General features: G+C 37.7%; 2 protein-coding genes across 2 annotated transcripts; one reads left to right on the top strand and one right to left on the bottom strand.

Moving 5' to 3' along the window:
* The first annotated feature begins 911 nt into the window (after positions 1-911).
* GSG1L2 (GSG1 like 2) lies at positions 912-8,122 on the top strand. Its single transcript, XM_005495363.3, has 5 exons — positions 912-1,434; positions 3,254-3,301; positions 6,566-6,718; positions 6,921-7,032; positions 7,743-8,122. The coding sequence occupies exons 1-5, from the start codon at positions 1,125-1,127 to the stop codon at positions 7,996-7,998; spliced, it is 879 nt and encodes a 292-aa protein (XP_005495420.1). The 5' UTR covers positions 912-1,124; the 3' UTR covers positions 7,999-8,122.
* Positions 8,123-11,822: 3,700 nt separating this feature from the next.
* On the bottom strand, positions 11,823-19,201 carry DHRS7C (dehydrogenase/reductase 7C). The gene is made up of 7 exons (XM_026798147.2): positions 19,042-19,201; positions 18,407-18,562; positions 15,615-15,727; positions 13,798-14,008; positions 13,464-13,556; positions 13,016-13,171; positions 11,823-12,095 (listed from the first exon to the last, which is right to left on the bottom strand). The coding sequence occupies exons 2-7, from the start codon at positions 18,558-18,560 to the stop codon at positions 11,887-11,889; spliced, it is 936 nt and encodes a 311-aa protein (XP_026653948.1). The 5' UTR covers positions 18,561-18,562; positions 19,042-19,201; the 3' UTR covers positions 11,823-11,886.
* Positions 19,202-20,093: the final 892 nt, after the last annotated feature.

Raw genomic sequence — 20,093 nt, 5'->3', positions numbered from 1 at the left:
CCTTTGCAGACCAGACCTGCTTGGTCTTGCACTCTGTAAGCTGAGCTTTTCATGGCAAACTACAGCAGGCATTGATCCTGTCATCCATGAGTTTCATCTGCTTCTCCAGCTCTGACATCTTTGGGTAGAGAGTTGTCTTGAAAATCCAAATTATTTTCATTAGAAGGTACATAAGTGACTTCAGTGTCTGTCCTGAGGAACCATTCTCCCCCAGGGCACAAGTTTTGACTTCACAGTTGTAAAATAAAGCAGTAAATTACTCTAACACCCACTTCCTTTTAGTTCTTTGCATAACTTACTTGCATCACCAAACAGACAGAAAAAACAATATGTATAACATAAGGTGGGAAATGTTTCCTAGATGGAGGAAAAAGAAATGCTATTCACACAGTGAAATAGCAAATAAGGATAATTCAGCATTTTCTCTAATGTTTCACCTCCCTTGGGCAAAACCTGTGTTGTGTGTTCACGGGGGCAGACTGGACAGTGCCCAGGAAACCATCATAATCAAAGTCAGGTAATTTTATTATTTTCAAATAATTATATGTCACTGGTGGAGCTCCGAACATAGGCAGTCCCCTTTCTAGTGCTGCATGCTGTGAAATGCTGTGGCTGACCAACCAGTTTTAGTTCCTTACAAGTTTTTAATAGCAAGAGTCACAACTGTATTCAATTTAAAGAGCTCAGTGTCACAGGAGCTTTTGGAACTGTGAGATTTTGTTTATTCCTTTTAAAAAATAGAGATTCCATCAGTCCGACTCTGATCAAGGTAAATAGGCATGTTTTGTTTGTATAAATAAAACTTTAGTGATTGCACACTGGGGTGCTTCCAGTGCTTCTGAGTATGATTCATGGGGCAAATTAACATTTATTGTCACACTTCCTCATATTCTTTCCACAACACATTGCTGCCAAGCAACACTGTCCTTTATTCTTAATCTCCCCTGCCACATGATTTCTGGTCATGCCCAGATCTCTGCTCTCTGCCTTAAACTCCTAAGCCAGCACAATTTTCTGGGAGGGATGAGGAATGGGATGGTGAAGGCGGGCAGGTGCTTCATCGGGTACATGCAGAAATTTGCAGAAGGGAATTTCAGGAATAATTTCTGGTGCATCTCTGGAAGATGCCACCCTCCATCCCCGAGGCAGACAGGAGGCACAGAGCCTCAGCAGCATTTTCTCTGAGTTTCCTCTCTTTAATCTTCTCCATCACAGCTTTCAGCAGCAGTTACTGGTGCGAGGGGACCAGGAAAGTGGCCAAGCCTTTCTGCAAAGGGGACAGCAAAGGGGATCTGTGCATCCGCTTCAACAGCGCCGACGGCAACGGCAGCCAGGCTGTGCAGTACATCTGGGAGACCGGCGATGACAAATTCGTGGAGAAGAAGTTCCACGCTGGCATCTGGTACTCCTGTGAGGAAATGATCAATGAGGAAGGTGGGTAAGCCCGTGGGAGTTTATTGAATAAATTAATAATTTTTTTTTCCTGCTTATTTGGTGCGCCCGTCCCTTCTGCCTCATTACCGCCCATGTATTTTATGGTGTATTATGGTTGTTTGTTTGCATCTTCACATGAAATCACTGCTTGAATCTACAGCCAGGTGTCTCAGGGCATATCTGGTTTTTAAAAAGTTTAGGTGTTGGGAAGGATGAAAGTTTGACAATGAAGTCTCACAGATATGTGTGCTTAGCTGAAAGATTTTTGTCCTTAAAATGTTGCTCTTCTCTGGTGAAAGGAACCTTAGAGGGTAGTGTATAGTCAATTTTTAAAAAATTCCTAATAAATTCTGCAAAGAACATGAAGGTGACAGGTTGTGGTGTTGATTTAGCTGACAGGTTGTGGTTCCTGTCAGTTAAGTACACATAATCAGATTATTTGGTTTTTATTCTACTCACCATAACAGCAAATTAAATGACTCTAACAAGAAAGCATTTCATTTTTCCAGTGGTCTTATTCCATTAGCCCAAAATGAATCCTTGCTTTAAATAACTCCTTTTGATACCCTATGGATAAAATGCCCGAAGGATCAGAAGGATCCATAAAAAACATAAAAACATAAAAAACACAAACTGATTTTTTAAAAATGTATTTTTTTTTTATCATTTGCACTAATATATCTGTGGGATCTAAATTAGTTCCTGGATTTTCTCTTGAGCACAAGTGTTTCTGCTTTCTTCCTGTGATCTCACCTTGCATAAATCAAAGCAGAAGAGGATTATTTTCATCCTGCTAAAACATGACATGGAGACTTACTGGCCATAAGTGATGGCATTTAATTGGGGCTCACTCTGCATATGTAAATGGTATGAGAATGAAATTAGCTTGCCATTACAAAAACTTTCTAGCAAATTTTGTATTTTTGTATAAGGGAATTGCTGGTCCAAGAATTCCAGCATTTATTGTAAAACCAGATCAACATTAAGTTTTTTCCCCTTATTGCCCTGATCAGTTTACAAGCCCAGCTAGAGCAGAACTTCAGATAAATCAAAGCAGCTGTCACCTATGCCATAAAATGCAAATATTTTCACAGTCACCTGTCCTGAAGGACCAGTTTTACCAGAACTTCATGGAAGTTATGCAGTTTTAAGGGGGAAATGTCAAAGATCAGAGCAAAAGTTGTCCAAAAGACACTTTTATCCATGCTGTGTGTTCCAGGGTTGTGTAATCTGAGCATCTGCTGTGGAAGCTCAAGTTTGGAAGCTGATGTTTTCTGACTTGGTGCAGTTAGGAGCTGGGGAAAATAAAAACCAACCCAGCATGTTCAGATCAGAGAATTAATTCCCAGAGCTTTGTTCACAGCATCTGTGCGGGGGGCAGGGGGGCATGTGGGCTTGGAAAGCAAAGCTCACAGGAAGAAATTGGAATGAAGCTTAGAGGGAATTTGTGTGAGCAGCAGCCCGGCTGCTGTGAGGAGAGCAGCTCTGCCCTGACACCAGCGCTGATCCCAGTCCTGCAAAGGAATTCTCCCCTCCTGGCTCTCGCAGCCACCAGCCCATGGAAATCAGTTCACAGCCTTCCTCTGGCTCCTCCAGGCTCTGGGTCTGCAGTGAAATAGGCTGTGAGGACCCTCTGGTTAAACCCCAGGAGAAATTCGATGTACCAGGGTCTCTGTGTACACTAAAACCAGCTTTTCCTCATCTTCTCACTTTCTGCTTCTACAATAGCTTTTCCATTTCCTTCTATTAATCTCTTTCTTTATATCATTACAGAGTACAAAATAATCCTGAATTTGATCTATTTTTTTCTCTTTTTTAGGTGAGAAATGTAGAAGCTTCATCAGTCTGACTCCAGCTTCTGATCGAGGTAGATATTGCATATTGTTTGTCTGCAGTCAAAACTTTCCTGATCACGCTTACCAATATAAGTATTCTGCATTAAATTAAATTAATCCATTTCAAAAATGCTTGCTTTAATCAGAAAGAGTATTTTTTGTCCTTTATTTACTTTTCTAACTTCAAAATGAAGGCAATATGGCTTACAATATCAATGTATGTCTTTCTGAAGACACATCACTTGGATACGAATGGTTTTTGAAATTGGAATATGGGTACTGGAAGTCAAAATTTGTGTATTTTTGCCCTCTGTCCCCTCATACCTCCATATTTGGAGCCAGGAAGTCCATGGCAGTGTGTGAACATCCACCCAGGAGGTTTGTGTGCTCAGGGGATTGAGGGAGGTGTGCTGTGCACCAATTGATGGAATCTGAATCCCCTCCCTGTGCCTTACTCAGGGCTGTGGGGACACAGCTCCATTCTCTTCTTTCAAAGAATATGCAATAATTCTTAATAAAGAATAATTAATTCTTAATAAAGAATTATAGTTCTTAATACAGAATATTTCAAATATTTTCATAAAACATACCTGCAGATGCTGCTTTGTGCCTTCCTCTTGATCCCCAATGTGAAAATATCAGTCCATCACTGATCTGATTTGACCACTGATCAATCACTTTACAAGTGGCTGATCCAGAAAAAAATCCCAAAACTCATTCTTCCCAGTGGCTGACCCAGAAAAAAAAAAACCAAAACTTGTTCTTCTCAGCATTCTGGGACTGGAGCATTTGCCTGGAAATGCAATTTCAGACCCTGGAGAAGAAGAAATACTCATTTTCTGAAGGCCACTCTTCCTTCTACCTGCTGCAGCTCATCACAGTGCCTTAACAGAATAATAGAATTTTGTAGCATGAGAAAAAAGTATAAATGAGATGTGGGTGTAGTCACACAGGAGTGAGGGGTGGTTTTTGAGAGTTCCTCACAAGGAAAACTGCTGGTGGACACAGAGCTGACACTGACCCTGTACAGCAGCAGCAAATGTCACAGGCACTGGCAGGCCAGTGGAGACAGCCAAGAAGCCTCTGGGTACCTAAAAAGCAGAAATCTCCCTTTGGGCAGTGAAATGCTGTGTGGAAATCCTGCCCAGGACAGATTTGTGCTCTGCACATGCCTGGGGGTGCTGTGGATCCAAACTCAGCGTGCAGCAGGCTCAGCCTCCCCGAATTCCTCACCCCTGGGTCCCACACACAGGGCTGGTCACCCTTGTCTGGGGCATTTCTCACAATGGCTCGCTGCCCAAAACATGTTAAAATGCAAATTCTCACAGCTGGAGCAGCCAGCACTGTTGGGCAATGCAACATCTGGAGCTCCTGATGAAATTCACAATTTTTTAGCGAGACAGATTTTCTGGAGGAACAAACCATGTCCAAGAACACCCACACATAGCCTGGCCCAAAAATTTAATGTCTGAATGGCCCATGAATCACAGAAGTCCCACAGACATTGTCCAAGCCAGCATTTGGAGTTATACACCACACAAACTTTGTCTCAAGGATGTGTCTCAGCAGTGTTTCAGTTTTTAAATTATGATTGTTTTTTTATGTCTTCTCATGAAATTTTTAAATTATGATTGTTTGTTTACGTCTTCTCATGAAATCACTGCTTGAATCTGCAGCCAGGTGTCTCAGGGCATATTTGGTTTTTAAAAAGTTTGGGTGTTGGGAAGGATGAAAGTTTGACAAGAAAGTTTTACAGATATGTCTGCTTATCTGAAAGATTTTTGAATGTAGAATCTGAAGAAGAAATATAAATTAAAGCAAGTTTTGATATAGAAGAAAAGAATTGCTGAGCCAGTCTTAGTGGATAACCAAGGAGGCAAAGGGTGTGTTAGTTAGAAGGGGTTTTTATGGCTTAGAGCAAAGGATAAACCCACCTCAAACATGAAGATGTTTTTACCAAGCACAAAGATAGCACAGGAAAACAAGGCAGCAAATGTGGCAAGAAGAAAAAAGGTCTCAGAATTTTCCACTGCAAGAAAACTGAAAAACAACTTCTAGCTTAAACTGTAATGTACTAACTTTTAGTGACTGGAGAACAGTAACATGAACATGGTAATTACAGTAGTTATGACAGGCTATAGATAAAAGTTAAGGTATAGATTGGTTCTACTGTATTAAGATGCTCAGCAAAGAAAAGTCTATAATGCATTGTAACCAAAACCAAAGGGTCTCCAGGCCTGCCTGCAGCTGGAGCTGACAGCTGTGGGCACAGCTCTGTCACCCAGACCCTGAACTGCTGTGACATCCTGGATACAATAAACTGCATTTTGGAGAGCCCCTGGAATCCCACATCTCTCATTACAGCTCTTACATTTGGGAGAGCTGATCTCCCATTTGCCAGATCTTGCCACAGCAGATTTGGGCACAAGGAGAGCTCCTGCTCCTGTCTGTGGGACATTGGCACGCTAAAGGTCAGACAGGCTGAGAGACTTTCATGGCAGGATTAACTTCTTGCATAAGATGTAATTACCAGATCTCCAAAGAGAGAGGAATTAGCAGATAACTAGGGAAATGAATCTCAGAGAAACCTGGAGGCTGTCTGGCCTCATGAAGGCTTCTCTGTCTAAAAAAAATCGGGATCCTGTTTGGTTCAAAGTTAGGCTTGTGGGGAAGATTTTATTGAATGCCTGGACCCACAGGCAGTGCAGGTGTGTGCATGACCTCCAGGTTGTTAGCTGGGTCTGCTGCTCCTCTCTGCACTCAGAACCATGATTAACACTTCTTTTTATATCACCTTTGGTTCTTTGTATATTACCTTTAGTTCTTTTTATATTAAATTTGGTTATTTTTATATTACCTTTGGTTTATGGTGACTTTAGGGTAGCTACTGAGTATTACCTTTGGTTCTTTTTATATTAAATTTGGTTCTTTTTATATTACCTTTGGTTTATTGTGATTTTAGGGTAAAAACCACACTGAACCACATTGCAAAAAGTGTGTGGCAACTGCTATTCCAATATGCGACTTCTTTTCCAATAATTATAATTTGAAAGTTATTTACCTAATTAATTAAAATTATTAAGATTAACTTTTAAAATAATTAAATTTATTTGCCAATAATTATAATCAATTTGTCATTGACAGTGAAGTCCTCCACAGATGTTCTCATTACCACAGCACCCTCACAGTCCCTGTGCTTCTGTTTAACTTTGCATGAACAATACAAATGAAGAAGGAAATTGTGAAAATCTGAAGTTATTTGCTGATAATATCAGTGCTGTTGATTTGGTTTGCAGGGGTTTTATGGCTGTCTATTGTAGCAGAGCTTCTCTATGTGGTTTTGCTCCTGATTGGAAACATTCTGATGTCAGTAGAAATCTGCTACTACAGCTCTGTCATTGATGGGCTGAAGATCAACGCCTTCTCTGCAGTGGTCACCGTGCTAGCAGGTACAGTTAAACACCTCCATTTCACAAAGTGAAGCAAAATTTTATGGAAAAATTTCTTTTCAATTAATTGTTTCTTAATGTGATCTATTTTGAATTTTAGATTTGTGGATTTTGCTACGTTTAACTTATCATTCTTAATTTAGTTGTCAGGTGGGTTGCCAAAGACTAAATAACTAATGTTATCATAACATTGTATTTTTAGGTCTTCTGGGCATGGTTGCTCACATGATGTACACAACTGTGTTTCAAATGACTGTAAATCTTGGTCCTGAAGACTGGAGACCTCACACTTGGGATTATGGCTGGTCCTATGGGTACTGACTGGTTTATATTTGGTTCTGTCCTGTCACTGTTCCCTGGGACAGAGTCTGACCCCACCTGGCTGCACCCTCCAGTTCATGCTCATGTGGCCATATTTTTACATGCTGCTTTTAATTTTGTACATTTTTAACAAATTGTATTTCAATATAATTTTTTTTTTAATTCTGTCTCCTTAGGTGTTTTAACATTTCACAGCTGATGTCCTTTTTTCTCTGTTTACTGTGCCATGCATTTGCTCAGGAATGCATTTCAATGCCCTGAACCTCCTTTACCCAGATATTTTATAGTTCTTTTTAACACTTTTGGGTAACTCACATTTTTCTCAGTGTCCCCTGTGAGATTTATACCCTTAATAACTGCACCTTTTAACTTTTTATGCATTGCCATTTTTTTTAATAAAACCCCTTTCTGATATTAACCTCTAAGCTTATTAGAGAAGTAAAGCTCAAATAGAGCTAAAATAGAGAAATTGGAGGTAGGTTTCATGAAACAGGTATGGTAAATGTAGATATTGCAGTAAATATGTAGAGGTCTGTAAATGGTCATTGACCAGGAGTATTTTTTCCTCACCCAGCCTGTTCATCTTTCCCTAATACTCACCAACAAAATCACACATAATCAGTGTTTTCAAAAATAAAATTGAAGGGCTTGAATATGAAAATTCCCTGCTAATTTCTGATAATTTTTGCTTTTTTGTTCACAGCCTTGCATGGACCTCCTTCGCTTGCTGTATGGCAGCAGCTGTCACCACTATTAACAAATACACAAAAACTATCTTGGAATTCAAGCACAAAAGGAAAAAGCTGGAAAGGAGCTTTAGGATTCAGTACAAGTTTCCTGAGTACACAGCTCCAGAGAAGGTTTGCAATGTGTATGTGAACTCTTTCCAGAACACCACAGATGACCCCGCACATGCATTGAGAAGTCTGCGTCACCTGGCCACTATTTCAGTCCTGTAAAGCTGAACCAGATCTCAGAGAATTCTGTAAATTATAATCCTAGATCCAAACAAAACGGTGTTAATGAATAAAATGTCTCAATGTGTAGTATTATTTATTTTTCTTAATAAAGAAATTATATTTCCGTGGATGTTTCAAGGAAGTCTTGGTATTGGAAAAGAAGATTCAGGTGGCTCAGTTCAGATAAAAACAGTGAGACAGGTTCCTCCCAGGTCTAGTTTTTAAGTTTTTAACTGATACAGAGTATGTGAGTTGGTTAGTATTTTAGAGCATCACTCCATTCTGATTCTTTCTTAAAAAGACTGTAAAAAATCCCATCCTGAAACCAAAAGCCATGAGAAGCAAGGCAGCAAATAAGGCATGTGGTGCATGGCTTGGATAATTTTTGGTGGTGAAAGGTTAAATCTCTCCAAGACAACATGTGGACCTCAGCTCATGGTTCAAGAATTTCACCATACACATGGTGGATTTGCTGTGAAAGGAAGGCTGGTGGAGGGAACAGGTTTCAGTGTAAACACTTAGATAAAATGAGAAAGCAAAATAAAATCTGGAAGATTCATGAGGAGGCAAAATGAAATCTGAAAAATACCTGGTGGTGGACAGCACACCACTTACCTATGGAATTCTCCAGGAATCATTCTGGGAACAGACTCAGAAAGAATCAAAATTTGATTTATACATTCCTAAATGAAGATTCTCTAATCACATTAAAGATGGGGAGGTGGAAATGATGACAAACATCACAGATCAGGAACATGGAGCCTCCTAATGGAACTGAGCCATGTGCCTGCTTGGTTGGACACCAGAATATTCCTGTTATTGAGCCCCTTGGGAAACACACTTGTGAACTCTGGGTGACAGAGATCCTACACATTCTACTGAGCAGCTCTGACTTTGGAAAAACCCCTATCTATCTTTATTCAGGCAATAAATACAGTTTGAGCTTGTTCTGCCAGAAGGATCTGTACCAGGTCAAGCTATGGCCAGTGATAAAGTGGAGCTGATAACAGAGAAGCATCATTGAATCAGAAGAAAAACCATTAGTGGTGAGAGAGAAAAGTTTATGTGTATGTATTGAATATACTAAAAAAAATGAGAGTTCCTCATTGGCAACAGGTCCCAAAACTTTACTGCTGCAATTGTACAAATTCACTGCTGCAATTGTAGAAAAACAATTTCCTGTATCAAATCAGAATGCCATGTGTTCCAGTTCATGTCCATTACTTTTTTTATTTTTACTGTGCATACTTCAGAAGAATCTGGCTCCATATTCCCTACACCATCCTTCTAGGTGGCTGCAGATAGCAGTAAGGTTTCCTCTTTAATCTTTAGAAAAGTCTGTGTTTATCCTTTACAGTGCTCTGAAAGTGCCACCTTCAGTCCAGCAGGGAACAAAGCAGTGGCCAGAGTCTGGTGCCACTCTGTTAGAAGCATTCTCAATCCCTTGACCAAAACACAAGATCTTGATTCTTCCCCTTGTTTCACTCATTTCTCTGTGATGGATATGTTTCTAACCTTCACCAAGAGAGGAATTATTTCTGATTCCATCTTTCTGCTTTTTGTCAACACTAACTTTTATTTTACAATAGATCTTTACCCATATCATGCTGTTCCTGGGTGTGATGGAAGAATTTCCACCTCATCCAGGAACATACTTGGCTGATGCCTGCAAGTCCTTTGAAAAATCCAATTTATGCAAGTGCCTCATTTTATTTTCCTTAGCCTGCAGGTCACTAACACAGTCTCTCCATATGCTGCTTCCTCAGGGTTGTTTCTTACACTGGTTTGTAAGCACATAAAGTGCTGTAGGTAGGCAAGGGCTTTTTAAAATAATTTAGCAGTAAGAATCCATCCAGATTCATTATTAAATCTCAAACTGTCTGTTTTTCTCATGCCAACCATTCCAGAACCTGTATGTCTTCTGCTGGATATCTGGTAAATAAATTCACTTGATGAAATGCAAGATTTCTTATCCCTATTTGTAAACCACAATTTCATATTCTGCCTCTTATTTTAACTTTTGATATACCCAGTAAGTCCTGGAACCACATTATTTGAAAGCAGAGGAAAAGCACCAGCAGCATTTTTATTCTGGTTCATTAGATCCAATCAATTTTGATGAATTTGGCATCGCAGTAAATTTCAGACACAGATTTACAGCAGCCCTGGTTACCACTGGAAACCAGGTATTTAATGAGAGAAACAGGCACCTCTGGGATGCAATTCATGTTATCCTGAACTCATCTTAATATTTCTTTTTCTTATAATAATATTTTTATGTGCAACATATATCCACAGGTGAGACAGCAAAACAGAGATCAACAAATGAAACAGAAAACTTCAGATTAAATAATAGATTTCCCCAGAGGGAAAAAAAATACTGTGTCTGAAATACCAGTGGAGAAACCTCATCTTCAAGATGAGAAAAAGCCACTGAATTAGAGAAAACTGTGACCCATTTAAAAGGTCATCTAATCCTTCTTTTCTTTTAGGCAGGATAAACTAAAGCTACATTGCTTTTTTACAGATGTTTCATTAATCTCTTCTTTAAAGCTTCTGAAGACAGGCATTTGAAAATTTCTGTGGCAATTTATCCTTTGTGCTTAACTATTCTTAGCAGAAAATGCTGTCCCTGTAAATCTCCTTGGCAGTAATTTTAGCACATTGTCCTACTCCAGCAGACATGGAGAACACTTCAGTCCTGCCTCCTCTGCAGAACATTGCAGGGATTTGAAAATCATTAAGATACAACTTTCTAGGTAAAAATACATCTGTTTTTTAAAACTTTCTTGAAGGATATAGGTGTTATTTTACCTCTCACTGCCTTCTGCTGTGGCGCCTTGAACTGCTCATAGTTTGGAAGTGAAATTGTGCGAAGAATTTCTGCTGATCTCTAGAACATGCAAATGCAGTAGAAGGATTAATCAGCTTATTTTAACATGTAATCCACCTGTTTTTACAACAAAGAAGGACAATAATAGAAATCAGAGAAATCACAGAATGGTTTGGGTTGGAAGGGATCTCAAAGAGCATCTGTGTCATTTCACCCATGGCAGGGACAACTTCCACTACCCCAAGCTCCATCCAACTTGGACATGAACTCTTCCAGGGATGGGGCAGCCACAAACAATGTTGGTTCATGTTTAGCTGGGATGTCCTGTGATGCCTGACCCTTTTCTGTTGAAATTATACTTATTCTGCATGTTGCTCTCATGGAAATGTGGAGGATTTGGGTGTTGCTGAGTACAGAAACAAACAGAACTGAGATTACAGCAAATGCCCATTGGTTTGAGGGAGTAGAGTTCTGCTGAGGACCAAGAAAATTTTGAACAAATGATTGTTTGACTTCCCAGTGAAGGAATAATCACTCACACCACAATAAAACCCCAGTGCTACACCAGAAAATAGATGGAGCTCCAGCAGGAGCTGCAGGAACTGACCCCTCCATCCCAGAGCTGAACACCTCCCTGAGCCAGGTTTCCTGAACCCAGAACAATTCATTTAGAGCTACAGCCAAAGGATCACGTCCCTGCAAGTGACAGATATTCCTTTGCCCTCAGAATTCCTGTCATGTTTGGTATTAAGAACAAGGTCTGTAAGTGCTGGAAGTTATGTGAGCAATGGGACTTGCAGCAGTTTGGTTCTAATGGCACATTGTCATAATCCCTAAAACCAATGTGAAGAAGATTTAAATTTCAATTTAAATGCTAGTCCAGCTGACCCTTCAATGGTGTTCTCCTTCACCTGAAGTTCCTAAATTTATAGATGATGTGTGTGTCAATCATAGTGGAGTTATTCTACTCACAGCAAGCAGCACAAGTCACTGACATTCAAAACAAAAACTTTTTTATTTTTTCAGGTGAAAAGCAAAGAAATAACTGAACAAAATCAACTTTCCTCTTCTGTCTTCAGCCTTTCCCTAATCCCTGAGGCAACAATGGCAAAAAACAGCTCAGGGAAGAATGTTCTGATGTAAACTGCTGCTCTGGGGATGGGGTTGGCCATCAGCACCTCCTGCTTCTTCCTGCTCACCGTGGCAAGGACCTCCTCTGCCACCTCCACGGGGTGCACTCCATAGGACACCTTCCTGAAAAAGACTGTAAATGAGAGAGGAATGAGAGCTGCAGACAGACAGAGAGACAGGCAGGTACCCTGAGGGAATAGAGTTAAAAGGTAATCAGCTAGTGAATCAGTCCAATCAGTTTAATTTCTTTAATTTCTTCTTCTCTATGCACTCTCAATCCCTTCCCCACTCCATTCTCCTGATCAGTATGTGACCAAGATCTTTTCATAATTGAGGTAAACTCCTTACAAGTCCCTAAGGGAAGGAGCAACCTGAGTGCAGTGGAATTGTCCCTTTGGAACTTTTGTATCACCCTGATTTTTTAAGATTTTCTAAGCCTTCTGATGTTTATATTCTTATAATGAACTTTCTCACACACTTTATGTTAATAACTTTTTGTTTTGCATTCTTCTGTGGAGGAGGAGAAATTGGATGGATTGTTGGTTTGTCCAGTGTCATTGGAGAGGTGGCACTGTCACCCTCCAATCCACTGTCACTTTTGGAAATCTATAAATGTTGGAGTCAGAAAATTAAAAGTCCCTTTTTTACCTTGGAAAGAGCAGTGAGTCTGTGTCATGTTGTTTCATGTCCTATAGTGACACTGTTGTGCTCTCCTCCCCCTCCATTCCTGATGCTCTGATATATTTATTTTCTCACATAACATTGTCTCATTCCAGGCTCCTTCTCTTTCCACCAGGCTAATATTACCTCTATATAGACGGATATAGAGGTATTCTTTATATATATAGAATATATTTATATATAGATATAGATTCTATACCTATATATAGATATAGAATATATCTATATAAAGAAATATAAAATAACTCTTTCCTTTTGCTCCTCATGCTTGTTCATCCTTTTTGCCATTTCCATCATTTTTCCTTTGTTTTTTAACCCTAGAAAAGCCTTCATCCTGCTTTATGTGCCTCATCTTCACCCACCCAAACTCACATTTCCAGATTGATGCCTCCCAGTTGCCTGGTGCTGGCTGGCGATGGTAGGAGCAGATGAAGGTCGGATTCACAGTGCTGACAGAAATATCAAATTCCTCCATTTCAGCTCGAAGACAATCAAAAAATCCTACAGCAGCATGCTTGGAAGCAGCATCTAGAAGTAAAAGGCACACATATGCATGGTTAGATACATGATTGCATGGAAGGAGGTGTATAACAGAGCACAAATATTAGGGAAAATGAGCATGGAATGATTAATCAAAATGCATTTCTAAGGTAGGATTTCCACTATTTTCAACTGAGTTCCAATTGGAAAAAATTTCAGCCAAATTAGTAGTAATGCTAAATTTGGATGCAAATTAGCACTTTTAATAACCTCTGATGAGTGTCAGGGACTCCTCACAGCTTATCCATTGGAATTTATGGTTTTGCAATGTATAACTTACAAGCTGCACGAAATGGAATTCCTATTTTGCCTTGAATGCTATTAATTAGAACAATTTGGCCAGTTCTTCTTGAGATCATATTAGGAAGGATGGCTGTAAAAAGAGAAATACAAAAAAGAGCCACGTAAGTAAAAGTGTATTTAGTGAAAAGGAAATAAAAAAAAAAGTCTGAATACTGAAAGCAAAATATCATAAAATCCAATAGCTGGGAATTGTCTTCCAGACTTCACCTGAATTCTACATGCAGAGTTGGTTTCAGTATTAATTAACACATTTAATTGCCAATGTGCTTTAAGTGGTAACAGCAAAAAAAGAAAAAAAAAACATAAAATACCTTTGGTTAATGTTATAGGCCCAAAATAGTTGGCATCCATGATCTTTTTATCAAGCTCCAGTGAAATGCTCTGCACTGCTCCTTTCACCTTCATGCTTGCATTGTTGATCAGAATATCCACACAGCCATAGCAGTTCAGGATTTCTTTGGCTACATCTCTGATGCAGCTTATGTCTGTGATATCCAGAAGAATCAGCTTTGGGGCATATGTCTGGTGAGCAAAAGACTCATTTCAATGGGACTTGTTAGATACAAACTATATTTACATTTACATTTACATTTACATTTACATTTATATTTATATTTATATTTATATTTATATTTATATTTAGTTATATTTATAGTTAGTTATAGTTATAGTTATAGTTATAGTTATAGTTATAGTTATAGTTATAGTTATAGTTATAGTTATTGCTATTTTTCTTTCTATTTCTTTCTATTTCCTTTGATGGATGAGCTACACACCTATGGGGACAGAGGGAAGGTAGGAAGGGTTTGTTTTGCTATAGGTCACACAAATGGAGTTTACTTTTGTATGATTTCTGCAAAAACAGATTTTATCAGCTGTGGAACAGAGGAATGAACTTGAAGTTTTTTCCTTTACAGTATTAATTAGACAATTTCATGCAGAACTTTTAGTCACACTTAATATTTTTGCCTAGTTGAATCTGTGCAGGCTAACAGGAACACACTACTTTTGTGGTTATTTATGCAGATGAATGAAGCCCACTGAAAAAGAAAAAAGGCAAATATTTGTAGGTCTGATGAGCAATGGCTGCAAAATTTATGTGATGCCTTCAGGAACACCTGTGCCCTGGAACAGTCAGCTGAATGTTGGTCACAGAAGGGAAGCTTTGCCAGGAGCCTCAAGAAACACCTGCCAAAGAGCTGGAGTCCTGCATCTCCACTGTCAGTGGCCATGAGGAAAAGAGAGTTTTCTTTTCTTTTTTTACTTTTTTGTTTGTTTGGGGGTTTTTTCTTGCCTCTCTTCTGGCCATTTTGGAGATTTTTCCTGGTTTTTTTCTTGCCAGAAAGAAAAATCCTTTCTGGGATCCCTTCTATCTGGGACTTTCCCCAAAACAGTGGGGAAGCTCAAAATGAATTTGATCTCTAGACCTGTCTCCCACTCCTTGAGCACATGAATGATATCAAAACCTGGTAGCATTTCCTGCCATTAAATGAAGCATTTGGATCCCTTCCACCCAGATGATCAGGACAATTCCTCTGCTGAGGATTTCTAGCTGGGTGGCTTGTTCAGAACACAGGAGCATCCAGATGCTCCACAGGAATAGCTCAGGAGAGCAGGATTTTGGCATCATCTCTCTGTAGACTGTTGCTGTCATTACCTGGGTGACCAAAGCCATCATTAATAGCAAATCATGTTTCCTGTACATTTTTTTACTGGATCTAAAATTCCATTCTGCCCCTGAGCAAGGTTTATCCCAGGCTATGGATACTTACCGTGCTGGGGTCTGTCACACTAATTAAGGCATCATACATATGAAAACCTGGTGGCATTTCTTGCCATTAAATGAAGCATTTGGATCCCTTCCATCCAAATGATCAGGCCAATTGCTCTGCTGAGGATTTCTAGCTGGGTGCCTTGTTCAGAACACAGGAGCACTCAGATGCTCCACAGGAATAGCTCAGGAGAGCAGGATTTTGGCATCATCTCTCTCTGAACTGTGTTTGCTGTCATTATAATGGTGATCAAAGCCATCACTGACAGCAAATCATATTTCTTGTACATTTTTTTACCGGATTTAAAATTCCATTCTGTCCCTGAGCAAGGTTTATCCCAGGCTATGGATACCTACCGTGCTGGGGTCTGTCACACTAATTAAGGCATCATACAAAGCTTCCAACTTCTCCCATGTCCTGCCACACAACACAAGCCTTGCTCCTCCTGCATGAAACACACGAGAACATTCTAGGAGAGAAATACATTAAAAAAATTAATTACAATAGTGGCAAATTGATTGTGTTTATTTTGCTTGAAATGGGATGCTGGTTTCATTAAGGGTAGTGAATCCATGCCTTAAAATTCATTAATTTGAAAATAATATGAGAAAAAAGAAAGCACTGACTTGTGATAATACATAGGTGAGAAATAAATTAAATTTAAGTAATGGGATAATGCCTGTGTTGAATGAGCTACAGAACAGCCCCAGTGCTTGCTCTAGGAAACATTTCCTCCAGATTTCAATACCCACATGAAATCCAGTTATGCTAATCTACCCATTTTAGATTTCTTAAATGATCATGTTAGACTCTTAATATATGTATGGAAGGATTTATGGATCCACCCATCCACCCTTGTAGTTTTGCAAACCTGTGCAGCTGGAAGCTTTTATTTAAGCAATTTTTTTCATTATTTACAACAGTCATTTTAAGAACATCGTCCATTTCCTTTATTTTTTTCGTTTTCTAGCATAGAAGGATTTTTAATTTAATGCCCAAAAGAGTATTTGCCAGAACACTTATGGCAGAATTTTCCCTATAAACAATAGTTGAGGCAATCTTGTGGAAAAAAAGAGAAAAAGACTTCTATGTGAACAGCAATAAAGGTGAAAAGGGAAACCAATGATGTTCTCCTCTAGAACTTCCCAGAACTTTTTGAGTTCCAGCACTCAGAAGAAACAGGAACTAGGTTTCAATAACAATCACAAACCATTGAAAACACCTTCAATCATCATAGATTTGTTTCTCTTTTTTAACTTTGATGAATGTTGCCTTCAGTCCAGAAATTCTGGCTTGTAGGGACAGAATTTGTCTGTTTCCTCAGAGCCCACATCCACAGCTGGCCCCTGCCCAAAGTCCCTTTTTGGCTCTCTTGGAGCCCCTTTAGGCTTTAAGGTTTGCCAGAGCCCTTCCCTGGGATGAATAACACACTCTGCCAGCCTGGCATCTTTGTCACCTCCTCTGGAACAGGGATGCTCTGTGGCTGTTTAAACAGATAAATTATTACACACCCTCGATGCCTTCAGTTTTAGCTTTTATATTTTTCAAATCCTTCACTGCATTAGTGCAAAACTCTGAAATCCACATAAAGTGTCAGCTCCTGCCTTCACATTTTGGTCAGACAAAACAATTCCTCTGAGCCTGTGATCCAAGGACACACCACAACTTCTGGCACCAAAAACTACAAACAACATTTAATTTGGAGGGGAGAGCAAACTGTGGGAGTATGACTTCATTAGCTGAAGCTGTAATTGAACAATTAACCTCTGATATGCAAACAGACCAAACTTATATCTGTATAAAAAATTGGTGACCATCATCCATCCTGGGTGCAGCCTCTGTGAGGTTCTTGCACTGCCCAAGGTGTAATTAACTATGGAAGGCCTTTAATAAATACCCACTTTATTCTCTTAACCTTGCCCAATATATATAACAAATATATAACATATACAATAATAAAATAGGTGGGCTATATATATATATATATATATATATTTATATAAAAATATATAATATACATATAATATAAACAATAATAAATACGTGAAAAATATATATTTATATATATATAAAATATATATATAATATATACAATAATAAAAATGGTGGAACTATTGAGGCCTTCTAATAAATCTCTCCTTTATTCTCTAACTCTGCCCAGCCTCTCTTCTAGGCAGCCACTTCTTCCTTGTCCTCTGAATTCACACTGCACAGAGCCAGGCAGCTCAGCTGGGAGCACTGCAGGAGTAATTTGGGTGATATTTAAAATATATACAGAGGGGGGAAGAGATAAAAATAGGGGAAAAGGGGTGAGCATTGCTGTTCACAAGAAGCAGGAACTGCTGAAGTGTCTAAGGGCTGAAAAGGAACATGTAAGAAGTAAGGTGACACCTGTTTATGCAGCCACCCTGCACTGACAGCCTGTGAAATGAGATCTTACAGTAGCAACGTACTAAAAATAGCACTCAGTGTTCTTCTGAAACCTCTCTTCTATTGAATTAAATAAATACAAAGCTCTGCAGCTCCTATGAGTTTACCAATATAATATTTATATAATATAAATATGTAGAATAAATAGAATATTTTATTTATACTATACATATAATAATATAATTGTGATGTAGATTATATAAAATATATTTATTATTATAAATATAAAAATAAATATGTATTAAACATAAATATACAGTAAACATTTAAAAATATATATAAACATATATTAGCCATATTGTAAACATAAATTTTAATTATTATAAATATAAATATACATAACCATTATTATAAACATAAATAATTACATATTATTAAATATAAATATAAACACATTATATAAATATATATTAATATATTTATAGTTTATAAATATGAATATAGATATAATATATAATATATAATATATAATATATAATATATAATATATAATATATAATATATTATATATTATTTATTATATATTATATATAATATATAATATATATAACATATAAATGCAATATATAATATAAAAATATAATTCTTTATTATTAACTTCTACTTCATTCAGCCAGTTATGAATGCATCCAAGGCAATGTGTGCATATTTATCACCCAGAGCGTGGCTCTCTGGCTGCTTCTGTTCTGTGCCACTGAGAAGAAATGAGACCACTCACCCTTGCCCAGGCCAGAGATGGCATCTGTGATCACCACCACCTTGTTCTGCACTGCTGACTTGGACAGGAGCCACCTGACTGACTGGTAAATGTAAATAATTCCACTGATCCCCAGGAGCAGCAATGGCAGAGCAAGTACAGAAAAGATACCCATGGCTGTGGGAAACACAAGATCACATGAGAGTACAGTAATCACAATACACATTGATTATTTTTCAATTATTCCAATGTTTTCTGATCTAGAAAATCTACTGACAGCACGCCAAAGCAGCAACTTGAAACAGTAGGGAGGTGATTTTCCAATCAATGGTGTAATGTTATTTTTTAATGAACAGGGCAATGTTGTTTCTTTGTCTGTTTTCCTCATCTTTGTTTGGTCTAGGCAAATCTTGGTTGCTTTTGTGCTATATTACTGTATGATGGCAAGGCCATAATAAAAGAAAAAAAACATATCTGTATTTATAGGTATATATATATTCTATTATGCCTTGAAGCAAAACATGATATAAACACTGAACTTTAATCACATTGCTATTATTAGAAAACAGAGAGAAAGCTTTTAATCCAAATTTCAGATAAAACTCACAAAACAAGTCTTTACTGTTCTAAAAGACAGAGAAAATACAATCACTTACCATGGCTATGAAGACTCCAGACACACACAGAGCATTCTATTGTATTTTTGCAAATGTTTTCATTACAGATTTAATTAGAATCCTTCAGAGTTTCACGGAGCACTGATCTGTTGGGGCTGCTTGCCCTGAGTGAGACTGGCTATGTATGGCTGGTGACAGAGGCACTCCAGAGTAAATTTAGCCTGCTCAGAGTGATCTGCATGCCTGACCTTCCCATCCCACCAGCACAGAAAAGCTCCTGGTACAGAATCAATTCACCTGTAAGAATAATAAATTAATATTAATATTAGTATTAATATTATATTAAACCTTATTATAATAATATATAATATAACATAATATAACATAACATAATATAATATAATATAATATAATATAATATAATATAATATAATATAATATAATATAATATAATATAATTTATTCTAAAATATTATATATTTTATTTTATATAAGTATATAATTATATATTATTATATATAAAAATATAATGACTCATATATAAAATATGTATTCATATAATTACATCTTTTATATATAATATGATTATATATGATATATAATATATAATATTATATAATTATATATAATTGTATTTTATAATAATATATATTTTATACTTGGAAAAATTAAAATTAATATTATATGTGTTATGGTTAGAAAGTGATGCTGTATTTATTTTCCCAAGTGGTGTTTTAAATACAGTTTTAGGTTATAACATAAGGTTAAAATGAATCATTTCAGAAAACTGAAGAGAAACTATGCTATGAAAGATTGGTGTTTTTCACATAGCTAAAAAAACATGACAGAAATAAATACATTTTTCAATGCAAAATGGTCACAGTGTGCTGTAATCTACATCAGTTTCTGCAAGGAAATGTAAAAACATTGAGTCATGTCAGGCCACCTGCAGCAACAGGGAGGAAATCCAATTTTTCATCATCCCTAAAGCCCCAGCTATCTTCTCTTACTTTTAAAGCATCAGCTTTTAATAAACAAACGAGCAGTTCCCTATCAGCTGCTGAGCCAGTTCGTTCCTTTCATGGAACATG

Source organism: Zonotrichia albicollis, chromosome 19 (assembly GCF_047830755.1).
Source record: "Zonotrichia albicollis isolate bZonAlb1 chromosome 19, bZonAlb1.hap1, whole genome shotgun sequence".
NCBI classification, from domain to species: Eukaryota; Metazoa; Chordata; class Aves; order Passeriformes; family Passerellidae; genus Zonotrichia; species Zonotrichia albicollis.
This window is presented reverse-complemented; position numbering and strand designations above follow the sequence as displayed.